Consider the following 15,688-nt stretch of genomic DNA (forward strand, 5'->3'; position numbering starts at 1 on the left):
AGCAGCTCGCATGTGCCCCCGGGGCCCTGCGGCAGCCCCTGGCTGTCCCCCCCGCCTTTCCCCCCCAGCCCTGCATCCATCCCAGCTCCCATCGCTGTGGTCTCCGTAATGCTGCGGCTCGCCGTGTCAAGCAGGATTGAGCAAACCGAGCGTGATGAGCAGCAACAGGGGTTGGTTTTTGCTCTGGGGCAGAGTGCCTGTCTCTGGAGCTCAGTTTCTGCTCAGGCTGTCCTTGGCTCTTCCCTTCTCCGTCTGCCTTTGGTTTCCCCCCTGCCAGGGAAGAACAAAAGAGCAGCGTAAGCTGAGGGATGACAAAATGGATGCTCCCCTTCCCCTCTTCCTCTGCTTTCCTCCCGGCATCGCAGCACCGGGATGCTGCTGCCGAGAGGGATGACGTGGGGGACCTGAGCCATGCTGGCTGGATGGGGGATGCCGGCCACATCTTCAACTTTAATGGTGTTTTTTTCTTTTTCCCCATTTCAGAGAGGATTTGGACCAAGAAGAGAAGGCCAGGTTTGGTGAGCTCTGCAGCAGCGAGAACGGGAAGGGCAGGGAGTGGTTCGCGAGATACGTGAGCGCCCAGGTAAGGGGAGAGCTGGGCGAAGCAGCGGCGATCCTGTACCAGGGCAGGAGGATCAGGCCAGGGGAATTTAGCAATACCCCAAAGCAATATTTTTGGAGGGCAGGAATGCAGGGAAAAGGAGGAACTTCAGTACAGGGAGATGCAGAAGTGAATAAATGCATCTCAAGGCAGTTAAATACATGCTTGTTGCAATGTGGGAGAAAAGTCATCTGTTTTATTTAAAATGAAATCCCATCAGTACTTAGAAACGACCTATTCCCTAGAAAAACAATTCAGAGAGGCAAACGGCTGTCTCCGAGAGGGAAGCCCGACTGCCTGTGCTCTCTTCCCACCTCCCTGCAGCAGAGGGGGGGGTCCGGGGGGGTGGGCTGAGGTTGCCCTTGCTGCTTGCGGCAGGCGGCTGCCCTGCAGAACTGTGCTGAACCCTGGGCTTTGTCCCTGCAGCGCTGCAACTCCAAGTGCGTCTCGGAGCAGACCTTCTACCGCCTGATGCAGTCGTTCGCCCTCGTGCTGTTCGAGTAAGTCGGGGGGGGGTTAGGGCTTCGTTGCAAGCTCCGAAAGCCCCACGGCTCAAGGAGGGGCAGCAGCCACGAGGCTGCTTGGGTTGCCATCGCTGGGTGTCTTCACTGAATCCTCCCTCCGTGTCAGGTGTCACCAGATGGATGACTTTAGCCCTGCCAAGAACCTCATGACCATGTGTTTCACCTACTACTACATCGGTAAGAGGTGCCTGCACCCTTGGGCTTTGCTTGGGCTGGAGACCAGTGGTGAAGTCTGCCCTGTGCGTGGGAAGGGTGATGGAGGGGGACCCAAGCCTGGTTTACTCTGACTGACTCCGATACTGAACAGAAAAGAGTCTCCGTGACCGAGAAGCTGTGCAAACCTGCCAGAGACCCTCGCTGGGGTGGTAGCTCATGCTGATGCTGGTTTGTCATTGCTTCTAGCCAGGGATGCTTGCATGTGGCAATCCCCAGATGTTCCCTGACCCTGGGGATGTGATGTGAATGCCCCAGCCCAGAAGCACCTCGGCTAATTGCTTGGTGCAATAAGGAGTGGTGGCCACTCCTCCCTGAGGGGCTGGATTTTCTTTCCAAAACGGGGAGGAGGATAAAGACCTACAGGAACTGGGGTGGGATGGGGTCTGGGCCATTTCCATCTGGCTCCTGGTCTCAGTGGTGTATCTTGTAGCTGGGAGCAGGTCCCCCAGGAGCTGGCAGCACCCAGGACCATGGGGCCAACTGAGCTCCTAACATGTTGTCTGCAGGCAAAACCCACGCGTTGCCCTTGGAGGCCAAGGAGAAGCCCATGGGCAGCATCGACTCGTACCTTAAGTCGGCGAACAGCTGGCTGGCAGAGAAGAAGGACATTGCGGAGCGGCTGCTGAAAAACACGTCAGCCAAGACAGAGAACGTCAAGGGCTTCTTCGGGGGCCTGGAGACCAAACTGAAGGGTCCCACCACCAAAAAGAGCGAGTGGGTACCACTCTGTTGGGTGGCCAGGGTGGGCTGAGGCAGGCAGCTGTAACGTGACCAAGCCAGAAACCTCCTGGGTGTAGGGCCACCATGAACCAGGGGTTATCATGGCCAAGGTTATCAAGTCAAGGGGTTATCATGGGAAGATGGCCTCTAGTTCCATGCTTCATACTTTGGTCATTGGCATCTCATGGTCTGGGAGTCCTGTCTCCCTTGGGCATGGAGATACGTGGTTCAAGGAGATGGTGCTGTTGCTTTGTGGTCTTCTGTATCATCTCTGTACTGGGTCTGACTGGGATGGACATCACAGTCTTTTAGCCACCTTTCTGGCCCTGGGAACAGTGGCACGGGAGCAGGGGGTCTTTCAAATGAAGGTGCTCCCCTCGCCAGGGGGGCTGGGGCTTTGCCACATGGGCTGTCAGGGGGACAGGCTGTTTGGGAGCTGACACTGATTTCTGTGCCACAGCGAAGGTGAGGACAAACCGAAGGAGAAGCTGAAGAAGACGGGTGAGTGGAGTCAGCATTGCTGAAGTAGGCATGGTCAAGGCATCCCCAGGAGAGGAACGAGGGTTGGGAGTGGTACGAGATGACCGGCATTGCTGGACCTGTGGGGTGGGGAGAAGGGCAGGAAAGACCGATGCTGTCTCCTCTGAGCTCCTAGAGAAGTGCTCCAAAGGAGCATTCACAGCTCCTTGCTTTGGAGCAATCACAGCTCTTGTCCCACAAGGACATCTTGTGGCATCTTGTCCTCTGGCACAGGTTGCAGAGGTTTGGGCATCCACTGCCTCTGAGCTTTCGTGTTGCACCAGTGTACCCCCCGGTAGCTGTGTGCGCTACCAAACCAGCGGTCCAGCCCCTCGAGTATCCTCCTGGGCCATCCATACCTTGATCAGAGCTAATGTTTGCCCAAAAAGGGCAGCCAAAGCTCCTCTTCATTTTGCTGAGGTTGTGTTGGGCATGAGTATTTCGTTTGCAAACCTTGCCGTCACGGCTGCTTGGATGCCAAACTGGCAGGGGGGCACAAAGTCTGCATGGGTGGGAAGATGGGAGTCATCCAGACCTTGGCATGTTACTGTGTTTCCCCACAGTTTCTGTGCAGAGCCCAGAGGAGGACAAGAAAGGAGAGAAGATCTACTTGTACATGCACCTCAAGCAGCAGCCGATCTGGTAAAGCCTGCCCGGGGCGAGCTGTCTCCTGCCCGGTGTTGGCTTCCCCGGGGAGCGGATTTGTCCTCCTTGCCCACACATTCCCCAGATGTTCACGAGTGCTTTGAAGCTGCTGCTGCCCCTAAAAAAGGTGGCCATGGCTTTTACATATCCCTTGTGCTAGGGAGAGTGTGTGTCTGCAGACGCAGGAGGAGCTGGTTCAAAAATGGATCAAATCTGCCAGACTTGCTTAGCCCCCTCCCTTGAATCATCTCCTGGCCCCTGGGCAGTGGGTGAGCTCGGTCCTGGGAGGACTCGGGGACGGGCTGGGGGAGATGGAAAGTGGTCGTCCCCAACATCTCCCTCCCTCCCTGCAGGCACAACCTGCGGTTTTGGAACGCTGCCTTCTTTGACGCCGTGCACTGTGAGCGAAGGAAGCGATCCCCCACCACCAGGTAGGACACGTCCCCGTGGGAAAAGGAGATGCCGTGTCCCCTCCAGCCCCCCCGGCGTTCCGTCCTGCTCCCGGCGGTCCTAAGCGTTACCGACTGTGGGGAAACGCTCTGCTTTCTGCCCCTGATCGCAAATCTGCTGGGGCCACTGGGCTGTGGGGTGGGCAGGTGACATCAGCATCTTCTTAGGGATTTGGGAGCAGGAAGGTTATCTTGCTCGTTTTGCATCGTTTTTTGCAAGAACAAAGCCCTGGAGGTGAACCCAGAAAAACCCAACTAGGGTTCAGGCTGTTGGTGCTTAGTTTGCAAGCAGATCTGGGAAAAGATGCTTGGTGCAGCCCTTTGGGGAGGAGATGCCCTGGGTGCCGGCTGTCCCCAGGAGAGCGGTGGAAGTGCTGCCAGTGCGGCACGGGGACCGAGCCCGGGCAGCCAGCGAAGATGAGAACTGGAGACAGCAGCATGGTCAGCCTCGAGAGCTGGGAGGATTGGGATAAACCCTGCAAAGTGAAGGGGCTGCTTATTTCGGAGGGTGGCTGTGTGCAGGGAGCATCTGGGTGCCCGGGCATGGGGACCCCACAGGTTGCAAGGGTGGGCGAGACGCTTGCCAGGCTCATGCCCATCTCTTGGTCCACCATGGAGCTGCCACGAGGGCTCGAGCAATTCACTCCTCTCTCGACCACAGTTTCACCCCTCTGAAGCCGGACCGTCCTGCTGCGTGTCTGTGCAGTGCTTTGAGGCTTTGAGCTCTCGGGGTGAGAGTCGTTGAGCTCGGAGCATTTGAACAGCCCCTTTTCTGAGCAGTGATGGCACTTCTTGAAGCAGCCAGCCCTCCTGCATCCTCCCCAAAGCCTGAGCTAAGCCACGGCAGCCCTGGCTCACACCATGGGATGCTCTGCCAGGCTCAGCACACCGATCAATCTCTGCTTTCTCCTTTATTGCTTTTCTTTTTTTTCTAAGCAAGCCACTGAAAGAACCTATTGAACAGTAATGTAACCATAACTGCATTTGCTTTGATTAAGCCCCAAATTAGCAGCAGCAAATGTCTCACAAGGACATACGCCACCGGCAGCTGCTCTCTGCTCCGAGCGCCTTTCTCAATTAATCTGATGGCTGAGTCTGCCTCCGCTGCAGAAACAAGCCCGACTAACAAATGAGCTTCGGGACCTGCAGCCTGGAGTACTCCGAGTATCTCAGGGGGGGTTGCAAGGTGGTGGTGACCCCCCCCCTTAGTCCTCTGGAGAGGATAATGGAAGCCACTGGGTGAACTGGGATGCTGCTTGCTGGACCGAGGATTAAAATCCCTGGCAGGAGGAGCTGGTTGGTGAGGGCTGGCGTCCCGGGAGTTGGGTTTGAAGTGCCAGGGACGGTGCTTGGCCATGGCAGGCGTCCGGAGGGTCCGTGGTGATGGGGTTGTGACCGTCTCTGTGGGGTGGCCAGGCTGCGTCCTCCTGGGGCTGCAGTGAGAGCTGGGGAGGTTTTTTGTCCTCTCGGAGGGGAGGGCAGGGGGGGAAGGAACCAGAACTAAACTCCTCTTTTTCTCTCTCTTTCCTCTCTCTGCCTCTAACAACCTTCTTCCGTCTCTTCTTCTCTCCTTTCCCCTCCATCCCTCTATTTTGCATGATCTTTCACGCACCACTTTTGTCGGCTCCGTTTCTGCTGCCGCTCCAGAGGGAACACTGGGGAGGAAGAGGAGAAGAGGTGTGTCTGTCCCCGTACTTCGGTGCATTAGTGTCCAGAGGCCGACGCTCACTTCAGGTCCAAATCCTGCCCTGGGGAGGGGGGTAACGTGTTTCAGGGGGGCTCTGAAAGGCCCTTTCTCCACCAAGGAGGAACGGCCGCTGGAGGTTTGACTTCACGTGCATCTCAAAAGATGAGATCTGTTCCTCTTTAATGCGGCTTTTTAAAAAGAAACCCGACAATTTTTGAGCTGTGATATTCTCCTGTGGGAATCGGATGCCCAGCTGCTGGGGAAGCCGAGGGCTTGTGCCGGGAACGGTTCCCTGGGCAGGTTTTGGACATGAACTGAGTCTCTTCGTGGAGAAAGCATCCCCCTCTCCTGTCCTTCCCGCTTGCTCCCAGCTTCTGCTGCCACATAGAGGTGCTGAGGATCCTTTGCCAGCTGGAAAAGCTGTTCCTTCTATTTGTTTTTAGTGCACTCTTGTGCTGCCATCCCTAGATAAAAAGAAAAATGCAAATGGGGCTGCATGTCACGATTACGAGCATGTCCTCTGGGCTGCAAAGCTCAAAGCCAGCCACATCCACCCATGCTCCAAGCCGGGATCGGGGCTGGGGAGAGTCATTGCTCTCTTGCTGGAGCATGGGATATTCGAACTTGGAGCAAATCACTCCAAGTGATGGCATTAGCAAGAGGATGAGGGTTCTTTGAAGCTTGGCGGTAAATCTTCCACGTGGCTAAGGCATGCGCCGGCAAATGGATAACTTCACTATTGCTCAGATAGAGCATCGCTCTGAAACGCTGTTGCTGAAAGATGAGTGATGCCGAGCAGCCAAAGCCACGTCTCACCGGCGCGGTTCTCGCCAGCGCCCGGCCATGGCGAGGCTTTCCTGGGAATGCCGAAATACAGGCAAGCGTTAGCACAGCCCGTGGGGTTACGCACCCCTGTGCCTGCCCTGCTGTGCCCGTATAAAGATCAAAGGGTTTGAGTAAAGCCACATGTGGGCTTCCCCCATTCCCAGGCATGTTACTCCCGAATAACAAGCCAGAAGCACGGCGAATTTTTCTTGGGCACTTTGATAACGTTTTTTCTCCCTCCTTCCTCCCTCAAAAACATAAAAAGGCAGGAAAAGAATAGTTACAAACATGCTTCTTCTGTAAGTGGGCCAGTGGGATCTGTGAAGTTTTGCTTCCAGATTTCAAAGCCCCCTAATTTGATTCTTCTTTCTTTTCAGCCTCCAGATTTTGATGTGGGTTTTATTTGCTATCGTAAGCTTTATCAGGGAGAAATTACACCTTTTTTTTCTTTTTTTTTTTTTTTAAATCCCTTCAAACATATCGTATAAGTTTCCAGAGCCCTATGAATATAAGCAGCTCACCCCTGGAGACCGAAGGCTCAGCTCAGCAGCTTTCGCACGCCCGGGCTGGGCTGACGTGAGTGAGGACAGCTTCCCCTTCGTGGGCTCAGCCTGACTAAGCACTCATCCTTTTCCAGTTTCAGCAACACAAACATGCTCTGGGGCTGAGCTAACCTCACTCAATTTACTGTGAGACACCCTTCTTCCCAGCCACTCTTTCCACCCGACGCAGCTTCTCCCATCCCGCTTGGCGTGCCGGCGAGCTAGTGCGAGCTACAAGCGTGCGATCCGCTCCTGTTGTTCTCCTCTTCCTTCTATTTTTTCTTCTACCTATCCCTGTTTTTTCCTTGCTTTTCCTCCTCTTATCCTTGGCTGTAACCTCACCTGACTTTTTCTCGGGATGGGGCTGGCTTCACCCTGGAGCTGTAGTTTCCCCGGCGTGCATGCCCTGAGCCCCCCTGCCACCACCTGAGCGTCGCACCACCACGGTGACATTTCTGTGACACAGGCTTTATTCCCAAAGCCCCCCAGGTGGGACACCTGGATGGGCGCTCCTGCCATTCTCGAGTTGGTTGCAAACTCCTAGAACGTAACACCCCCCCCTTCCTTTAAGACAATGCTGCGGTTGCGTTTGCCGGGGAGCCAGAGCAGAGCCGGGGCAGCACTGTGATTTTGGCCCCGAGTGGGGCCATGGGGAGGGATGTGGGAGCCCCCCGTGCCGTCGGAGGGCGAGGTATGTTTGGGGAGCAGCTTGCTTGGGGCTCGGGGAGTTGGAGCCCCGCTACAGATAGGGGAGATGTGCCTGGTACCCCCCCCAGTACCCCTCCTGGGTTGGGGGGGGGCTTCGGCGGAGCCCTGCTGGGATGGCCATCCCCAAGAGCTGCAACCCCCCGCTGCTTCCTCGCTCGTCCCCCTCGCTGAAGCGACGGCACCGAAGGTGAGAGACGAGAGCTCTGTGCTGGAGAGGCCACTGCTCTTTCCTAGCTATTTTCCTAGAAAGCCGAGGTTGAAGAAGACCTTTTTCCTGGGGTGTCTCTTGCTTTTCCCCAGGGCGAGGGATCTGCGGATGGATGCGGGTGTGCGAGCTCATCCAGCGCGGCACGTGGGCTGGCAGCCGAGGGGCTCTCGCTCCTCTCGCTGTCCTCAGGCAGCGTGGCCCCGGGGAGGGGGGATGCAGGCAGGGGGGTCCCGGGGGTGACGGCGATGCCAGAACGGGTTTGTGCGTTGCAGGGAGAAGTGGTGCCACATGACGCAGGAGGAGCGTGACGACAGCCTCCGCTTCAACGAGAACATCACCTTCGGGCAGCTGGGGTGAGCAGGGCACGGGGACCGTCCCGCCTGCAGCCGGGTTCTGCGGTCGTGGCCTCGCCAGCTGGGGGTGGGACGCCTTAGAGATGTTCCCCCCGCCGGGGATGTTCCCTGATGGTGCAGAGGATGCTTGGTGCTTCTCCCCGGGGACCTGCTCCTGCCCTTTACTTTGCAAACCCAGGCACCACGGGGTCCCAGCACGCTGTCCCGCAGCCGAGCATCATCATCCCAGCACCCGCTACGAGGGGCTGCGGGAATGAAGAGGAGGGTGGGGGGAAGAAAAGGCAGCCTGGCCCTGCCCTCGCCAAGAGCATCTCTGTCCTTCCTCAGCACCTTCATTCACAACATGCTGGCGTTCGGCCTCAACAAGAAGCTCTGCAGCGACTTCCTGAAGAAGCAGGCGACCATCGGCAATTTGGACGAAGGTAGGGGCAAGCCCGGGGGATGCGCACCCCCTTTGCGGGGTCCCGGAGGGATGGAGCCCCCCTGCCTGGCTGGGATGCTTTGGCACCCTCCCAGCACCCTTTTCTTTCTCCTCCGCAGAGCAATACAAGCTGCTCAGTGACCACATCGAGCAGATGGCCACCGAATAGCCGCCTGGCCGGCACGCTGCGGCGGAGAGATGGCAGCCAGAGCGGGTGGGGAGGGGAGAGAAACCCACCTCCGGGGCTACCTGAAACTGAAGCTGGGCTACTTAAAAAAAAAAAAAAAAAAAATCACACACACAAGCTGCAATAAAACCTGCATGATCGTCCGCCAAACTTTAGAGCTGCACCAGGGCAGCCTGTAGAAATAGGAGCCAAACAGCTCCCCCCCCCCGCCAGACCCTCCAGCATCTATTTTCAGAGTAGACAGTCCCAAAAGTGTATTTTGTCAGTTAAAAAAAAAAAACAACAAAAAAGAAGAGAAAAGCAAAAAGACAGTGACTGCTGCTGCCCCCAGGTGTGTTTATGAGGGCTGGATCGCTGTGTCTCCAGCCCCGCCGTGAAACGCTGCCTGTGGTCTTCGGTGTTTCGTAGCACAACGGCAGCAAGCGCAGAGCTGCCAAACACGTTTGCTGCTCGGTGCCTTTCCGAGGCTGCCGTGGACCGTGGTAAATCCGGAGGAATCCAAGGCTGCGAGTCTCCTGCTGCCTTTCCCCGCCGGCATCCGCTGGGCGAGCACAACAGAGGCTGGAGCTGGAGCAGGGATGCGGGAGGTGATGGCGGGGACCACATCCAGCTGCTGGGGCCGCATCCAGCCACCGAGGGAAACCACTGCCGGGGGAGAGCAGCCGGCTCTGCCTCCAGTTTGACCCATCTCCTTCCGTAGCGAGGCACCGGGCGTTCACAGCACGTGGGTTTGTCCTGGCAATGCAGGAGCCGGCTGCTGAGGACGGCGACGGGATGCAGTAGCTGATGGGAGGCTCTGGGTCAGTCTGGCAACAGGTTGTGTTGCATTGTGTATCCAGGGATGTCACCACTGGCCGGGGACGTGGGCAGTGCGGGGGGCTTGCTGGGAGCAGCGATGGGGCTGGCAAAGCGCTGCTGCCTTCCTTGGGAGCTGGAGGGAAATCCTTCCCTTGGGAAACCTTCCCTCGGCTGCCTGTGTGATTTTGTACCTCTGGGCAGAGAGAAAACGCAGTTCGCTCCATATCATTAGCCTGGATGAGCAGGAAAAAAAGCCATGGCCTTGGGCGGGATTGCCGGGAGAGGAGGCAGAGGAGCTCCGCGCGAAAGCGGGTTGGGAGGAGGTAGCAAAGCAGCAGCGAGGCAGATTCCCCCTGCACCCACTCCCTGCGTCAGCGTCGGGGCTGCCGCAGGCTTGCGACGTTTCCCAAAGCCTCCTGGCTTCCCGCAGCGGCCGTGGTATTAAATTAATCGCCCTCCTTGCCCAGGCTGCAGCTCACTGCCCTTCTCCTTCCCCAGCCCCTTCGCTCCAGCTGATCATCAATCAAACCTGAAATAGCCCTGTCTTAAGTACATCTCCTATTCTGCTCGAGTGATGGCAGCTACCCGGTATGCAGCATATCTGGGTTTTTTCCGCCGTGGACCTTGGCACGGCGTTTGCAGAGAGGCTGGGGACACGGGGACATCGCTGCTCCCCTCCGCGGGGTGCGTCCCTGCTCTGATGGGACCCGGTCGGCTCTGCCCATGGGGTCAGAAAACCCCAGCCTCACGCAACCAAGGGTCTAGCACTCAGTCTCACCCCAAAAACATTATCCTGAAACATAAGTCCATGTTTCAAGGGACCGTCAGTCCATTTTTCCCCATGCTGTCAGCCGTAACCCATAAGATAAATAGCATAACAGGGTTTTTTTTCCATGTAGCTCTTAGTTTTTGGTGTCATTTCCTAGCATTAAAATAATGCTTTTACCTAAGCTGGGCTTCCCTTGCTGCTGGGGCTGGGCGTCTGCTCTGCGCTGGGTCTTGTAAAAGGATCGGATCCAGCACCGGCTTTCCCTTGGCCATTCCCAAACCTGGGCAGAGTTATTGGAGAAAGGTTTTTGTTGGGGTGAGGGGCTGCCAGAGGGGACTAACTTGCACCCCTCGCCCCGAAAAACACCTTTCTGATGGAAAGGATGTGCTGGAGCATGAGCATCAGGCAGCTCAGCACCAAGACCTGCATCCTGGAGCATCCCATCCCTGCGGCATCCCTGCGTCTGTCTCCACTTGGGTCTTACCCGAACCCTGCTTTGTTTCTTTAGTATTATTTTTTTTTCCAACATGAAAAAAGAGTTTAGCGGTGAAATGTATCTTATTTGCATGTGTATTTTTCTAAAAAAAAAAATATTAAAATAAAATAAAAAAAGTCCATAAACCCTTCTCAACGGGGACTGCGTGAAAGATGGGGTAAGAGAGAGAGATTGGAATAAATTGTCTTAAAAATGACTTTCTCGCTCAACTGTTGTCATGTGTTTTAATCAGATGGATCTTCTCCCTGCTCAGCCTCGATGGTCCCTGGTGCCTTCCCCAGCTCAGCCCCCGCCAGCTTCTCCCTTTTGATGACCTACTTTTTTAATAGGGTAAAATTGATGCACCTTTTAAAGAAATGTTAGCGTTTGCCCTGGAGCCAGCTAGGCACATGAGGGAGATTTAATTTTTATTTTCTTTTCCCCTGTGCGCTCAATCTCTGCCAGTCGCCGCTGATCTGACAGTGGAGCTGGGATCCTGCTCTGGCCTCGGGACATTTGATTTCACTGTATTTAAAAATCAATTACTCAGTATTATCTTATTAAAAAAAGATGTTCCCTTAGATTAATGGGCTGGGAGTGTCATCCTCGACCCAGGCTTCAGAGACCATATCCCCTCAGGTCTCCGTATGGCCAAGCAAGCCTGTTCCCTGCCCTGCAGTGCTGGTTTCTCTCTCGAGAGCAGGGTTTCATGGCTACCTTTCTCTTAGGAAGGAGCTTGTCCTGTTCCTTCTTTTTTTTAATTACCCTCCTTGGAGCACTCCACAGATTCACCATTGCAGGAGGGAAACCCATCCGCCCCGCAGCCCATGCTCGGATGTTTTACCTGGGCTTTTACGTGGGTGCTGGCTGACCAGCTATGGAAAACCAGAAGCCACGTGCCCTGGGAGTGCTTTTGTTCCCTCTGTCCGATTAATTGCTTATCACCTTGCCATGCCCAATAAGCTTGCATGTGTAAGAAAGGAGGTGCTTATTCCATAGGTATTTGCTCAGCGCTGGGTGCCCTTTGCAGTGGGTGCACCCCCAGCACCTCCCAGCCCCTGATTTTGCTGGCTGGGTGCAGCCTGCGCTTGCAGAATGGTATAGAGAAGCTATAGGGGCAGCGTGCACAGCAAGAGGGAGTGAGATCCTTGGCCACTTAACCCCGAGCTGGGAGATCTCCCGACCCCCCTGAAGCACCGAGGAGCAGTGTCCCTGTCCTGCTCGTTGGGTGGTGGTCGTTGAGCCCGTTTAGCCTTTAATGCATGAGAAACGAGGTGCGTTAAAAGCGGCGAGGGGCAGCTGAGGGATGGCACCCTACCCAGGAGGGTCTTTGGTCGAGCTGAAACCACCTTCATTTTAAATCCCCAAAGGTGAGTTAGACCAGCTGTGAGTTGGGTGACTGCAGGAGGAGACCCCGGCAAAGGTAAGAGCAGCACCGGAGGGGAAAGGTGCTGTACGTCATGTACCCCATCCCTGGGGGGTATTAATTACACCCTCCATGCAACAGCTTTAGGAAAGCTGATACAGTTCTTGGATGATGCCACCCATCCATTAAACTCAGGGGTTAGCGGTGGTTTGGTGGCTCCTCCGGCACTGATCCTTCAAGCCCGAGCGCAGCAAGTGGCTCTCAGCCCCCTCTCCCTCCCTTGAGGGATAAAAAGGATGTTTGCTTGCTGGGCTCTGGGGGTTTTATTGCATCTCTATTAAAGCTGTTAAAAATCTTTCCATTGTAGTAGTGTCTGGGAGTGATAAGTATTCATAACAGAGGGGATTCAAGATGGGTTTGGTTGTAAAAACACCTCTAAGCTGGCTGGATTTATGGCTGTTAAATCATCCCTTTTCTCATCTGTCACAGCCTTTTCAGATGTTCATCACTGAACAACAGCGAAGTTGGGGCCATAATTTGTGCCGCAGTGTGTGGAGCAAGAGGGAGGGGAGTCCTCTCCATCAGTAACTAGCTCATGATTTATGGAGACTGTCTTTTTTTTTTTTTTCCTCAAGCAGGAGAGGCTTTGACTCTCGCTATCTGCTCTTGCCCGCACGCCGCTGCCAGCTTGCTCAGCCAGCTGGAGCCAGGCAAGGGCTGGTGGATTTAGAGCCGTGCCGGAAAGTTTGACAGCAGCGTTCGGGGAATTCAGGGCTGGCCCTTGCCTGCAGCGGGCTCCGCAATGCGGGGGCTGCGCCTCTGGCCGTGCTCGGGTTCTGCTTTGGGACTGCATCTCCCCATCTTCCCCTTGCTTTGGGGTGAAACATGGGGAAATCCCACCGATGCCCACCGTAGCAGCCTGCAAAGAGCCTGGGTTTAGGCGGTGGCGAGCCGGGAGGTAGCAAGGTCTCCTTGTCTTGCAACAGCAGCAAAAAACTTAATCAGTGCTTTGCAAGGCAGCGCTGCCGGAGCTGCCCGCTCTCCCTTTCCATCACGCCAGTACTTCTCCAAACAGATCATGGAAAATCTTTGGGGGGTAAAGCCTCCAGCTTTGTCCAGATGCTGGCAATCCTCACCGAGCCTCAGAGCATCCAGGATGCGACTGAAGGCCAAAGCGAAGCTGCCAAGCGCCGGGTGCTGCTGCACCAGGGCCAGCATCCCGCATGGGTGCTGACAGCTATTGCAATGCCAGCCCGGTACCCGCAAAGCGGGACCCCCAAAACATCTGGCAGAGGTTGCTTTGCCCCCCACCCGCCCCGTTTCTGCCAGGTGTGCCGGTAATCGGTTTCGTAGCCCCATCAAGTGTCTGCCAAGCGAACTGCATGGCTGGCTCCCCAGCTTTCTGGCCCCTGGCTCAGGGAGCGCTTGGCCCTATATCGCACATGGGCGTTTAAAGCAAAATATGCGGCTGTTGGTGCTTTCAAAGCCAGGATGTGCCCGGGAAAAATTCCCGACAGATGTGGCCCCATCTGCTCTCCCCTTGGAAAAACCACTGGTGTGAAGGGGGGGTTTCTGTGTAGTGCAGAGCAGGAGTTGATTTACTGCCAGGGGACCCCGGCCATGGCCCCGCGGTGTCCTTCGGTACCCGGACGTGTCACCGCGGGGTGTGCGGGCAAAGGTGGGTAAATAGTGAAGGTGAGTGTGAAAAAGTCTGCTTGTGGGGGTAATCGGGGAGGATGACACTGCCCAAATTGGGGGGGAGCCAGGCTCTGGGTCTGGGTTTTGCAGGAGACCCACAGAATTAATGTGACATGCTTAGCTGGCTGCAGTGTTCCCCTCTTTGGATTCTCTGATGTCTAATACGGGGTGGTTCAACCTTACCTCAGTGCTTTGGGGCTCTCTCCACTAAATGCTGCTGAATTTCCTAGGGATTGTAGGAAGGAGACCTGTTGAAATCCCCTTATTCCTCCTTCCAGACACAGAGCGTCTCCAGGAGATGTTTCCTCTTGTCCTATGGTAAGTGCCTAAGAAAACCCAGGGGACTCATTAGTGTCCTTCCATTGGAATGGGGGGGGGGGGGGGGGGGGGTTTAGCTTTTAAGTCTCTAAACTTAAAGAGATGGATCCCACCGCTAAAGCACTTGATTTTATCCTTCTCTGAATGATTTACAATTGAAATTGGAAGATTCCCATGGAGAAACATGACTTTGATTTTATTTTATTTTTTTTCCCCTTGCAGGAACCTGAACTTCCCAAATCTGTTTTACGGCAGCACTGGGATGCTGCTGGGAAGAGATGTGCCGTGGCTCCTCTTTCGGAAGGGCTCGAAGGCAAGGCTGAGTCACTTGCGTGCACAGACAGAGCTGCAGATAGGGCCCTGGACAGTAACGAAACACATCTGTCCTTTGCGGCCACATCCCAAATGTGAGTCACATCCTCTGGCTCTGCGCTTTCAACCCGAGACACTGTGTTCAGGCAAGGTCACTGCAGCTCCTTGGCCGGCCAGCGAGGTGCACAGTGGTGTCTTGGCTGAATTATTTTCACCAGGCTTTCACCCAAGCACTGATTTTTCACTGCTGGCTCCCCAAAGGGCATTGAGCTCAGCTGCGAGCAGTCTTTGCCATGGGCTCAGCCTAACTTGCCCCTCCGCAAGCAAAGCGGGACGTGCAGCTCTCTAAAGGCTGGATAAGCTGGAAAATCCCAGTCCTTTCCTGCCAGCAAGCTTGCTTTCTCTCCCAGCAGATGCCTCTGGAGCTGGTTGGGCACGATGCTCGAGGATGCTTTCTTGGTGGAGAGGATGCAGTGCTAACGGGGGCCGAGCCCACGACGCTGTTCCCCTCTCTCCCCCCACCAGCAGCACGGCCGGTGCAGCAAATCTCTGTGCCGTGCACCGGGAATTCGCTGTGCCAGGGATCAGCCCAGAGGGTGTGGGTCCTGCCAGGGCTCATTTGTGGGTCCACAGGAACTGCCAAGCATAAGGACGGCGTTGGATGGGTGCTGAGCATCGGCAATGCACGTCCTCTTGGGCAAAGCGGAGCATCATCAGCTTTGGCACCGCTGCTCCTGGTGCTGTTTCTAACAGCGCTGCGAAAGCTGTTGCAGGTTTATTCCAGCCCTGGGGCTTTTCCATGCCTTGTGGCTTCCTCCAAGCTCAGGGGAGGAGGATGCACGGGGAGCCTGGCTGAGCGGGCTGGCTTCGGGGAGAAGCGGGCTGCGGAGCCCCCGCCAGCCAGAAATCCCAGCCCTGATCCTGGGAAGCTCTTGCAAAGGCCTAAAGCCTTGCATGTGTCCGGCTGGGATTGCAAGTGGAGATTGAAGGGTGATTTTCCTCTTATAAATAGGGTGGAGGCATGTGTTTTTTCCCTGCAGCACGCTATGTTTATCTGGCAGCGCACCGTGCGGGTGGCCGATCTGCTCAGTTGCATCCCCAAGCTTGTGTTTTATGAGTCGTTTCTGCAGTTCCCTGACGAAACGGGACATTTTCGCCTGCAACCACAGGACAGAAACCCGCGGGGACGTGGGGCCTCTCATGTCACCTCTGCACAAGGTCACCTTCTCCAGCCTTTAGCTATCAACCAGAGATACACACGTCCTCCTCCGTGGGGACCAGGCATTCAGGGTGTGAGAAGCCCTACAAAGAAGAAATCCAGGGATGTGGCACAAAAAAAAAAAAAAA

The 15,688-nt window shown here is 55.7% G+C and overlaps 1 protein-coding gene across 9 annotated transcripts in view; it reads left to right on the plus strand.

The window, feature by feature from the left end:
• The window catches only part of KIAA0513 (KIAA0513 ortholog), a 28,952-nt gene extending 18,088 nt beyond the window's left edge, over window positions 1–10,864 (plus strand). For 7 of the 9 annotated variants that reach the window (XM_030023932.2, XM_030023929.2, XM_030023930.2 and 4 more), the window contains exons 3-13: window positions 484–583; window positions 1,028–1,101; window positions 1,232–1,302; window positions 1,848–2,055; window positions 2,522–2,562; window positions 3,144–3,222; window positions 3,579–3,656; window positions 5,322–5,351; window positions 7,917–7,997; window positions 8,325–8,419; window positions 8,538–10,864. In XM_030023932.2, coding sequence (XP_029879792.1) covers window positions 484–583; window positions 1,028–1,101; window positions 1,232–1,302; window positions 1,848–2,055; window positions 2,522–2,562; window positions 3,144–3,222; window positions 3,579–3,656; window positions 5,322–5,351; window positions 7,917–7,997; window positions 8,325–8,419; window positions 8,538–8,587 — 907 coding nt within the window. In that variant the 3' untranslated portion in view covers window positions 8,588–10,864. Of the gene's footprint in view, window positions 1–483; window positions 584–1,027; window positions 1,102–1,231; window positions 1,303–1,847; window positions 2,056–2,521; window positions 2,563–3,143; window positions 3,227–3,578; window positions 3,657–5,321; window positions 5,352–7,916; window positions 7,998–8,324; window positions 8,420–8,537 lie in introns of those variants that run through there. The other 2 variants (XM_030023935.2, XM_041125654.1) reach the window with 2 other exon arrangements.
• The last annotated feature ends 4,824 nt before the right edge of the window (window positions 10,865–15,688 follow it).

Source organism: Aquila chrysaetos, chromosome 9, assembly GCF_900496995.4.
Source record: "Aquila chrysaetos chrysaetos chromosome 9, bAquChr1.4, whole genome shotgun sequence".
In the NCBI taxonomy this organism is placed as follows: Eukaryota; Metazoa; Chordata; class Aves; order Accipitriformes; family Accipitridae; genus Aquila; species Aquila chrysaetos.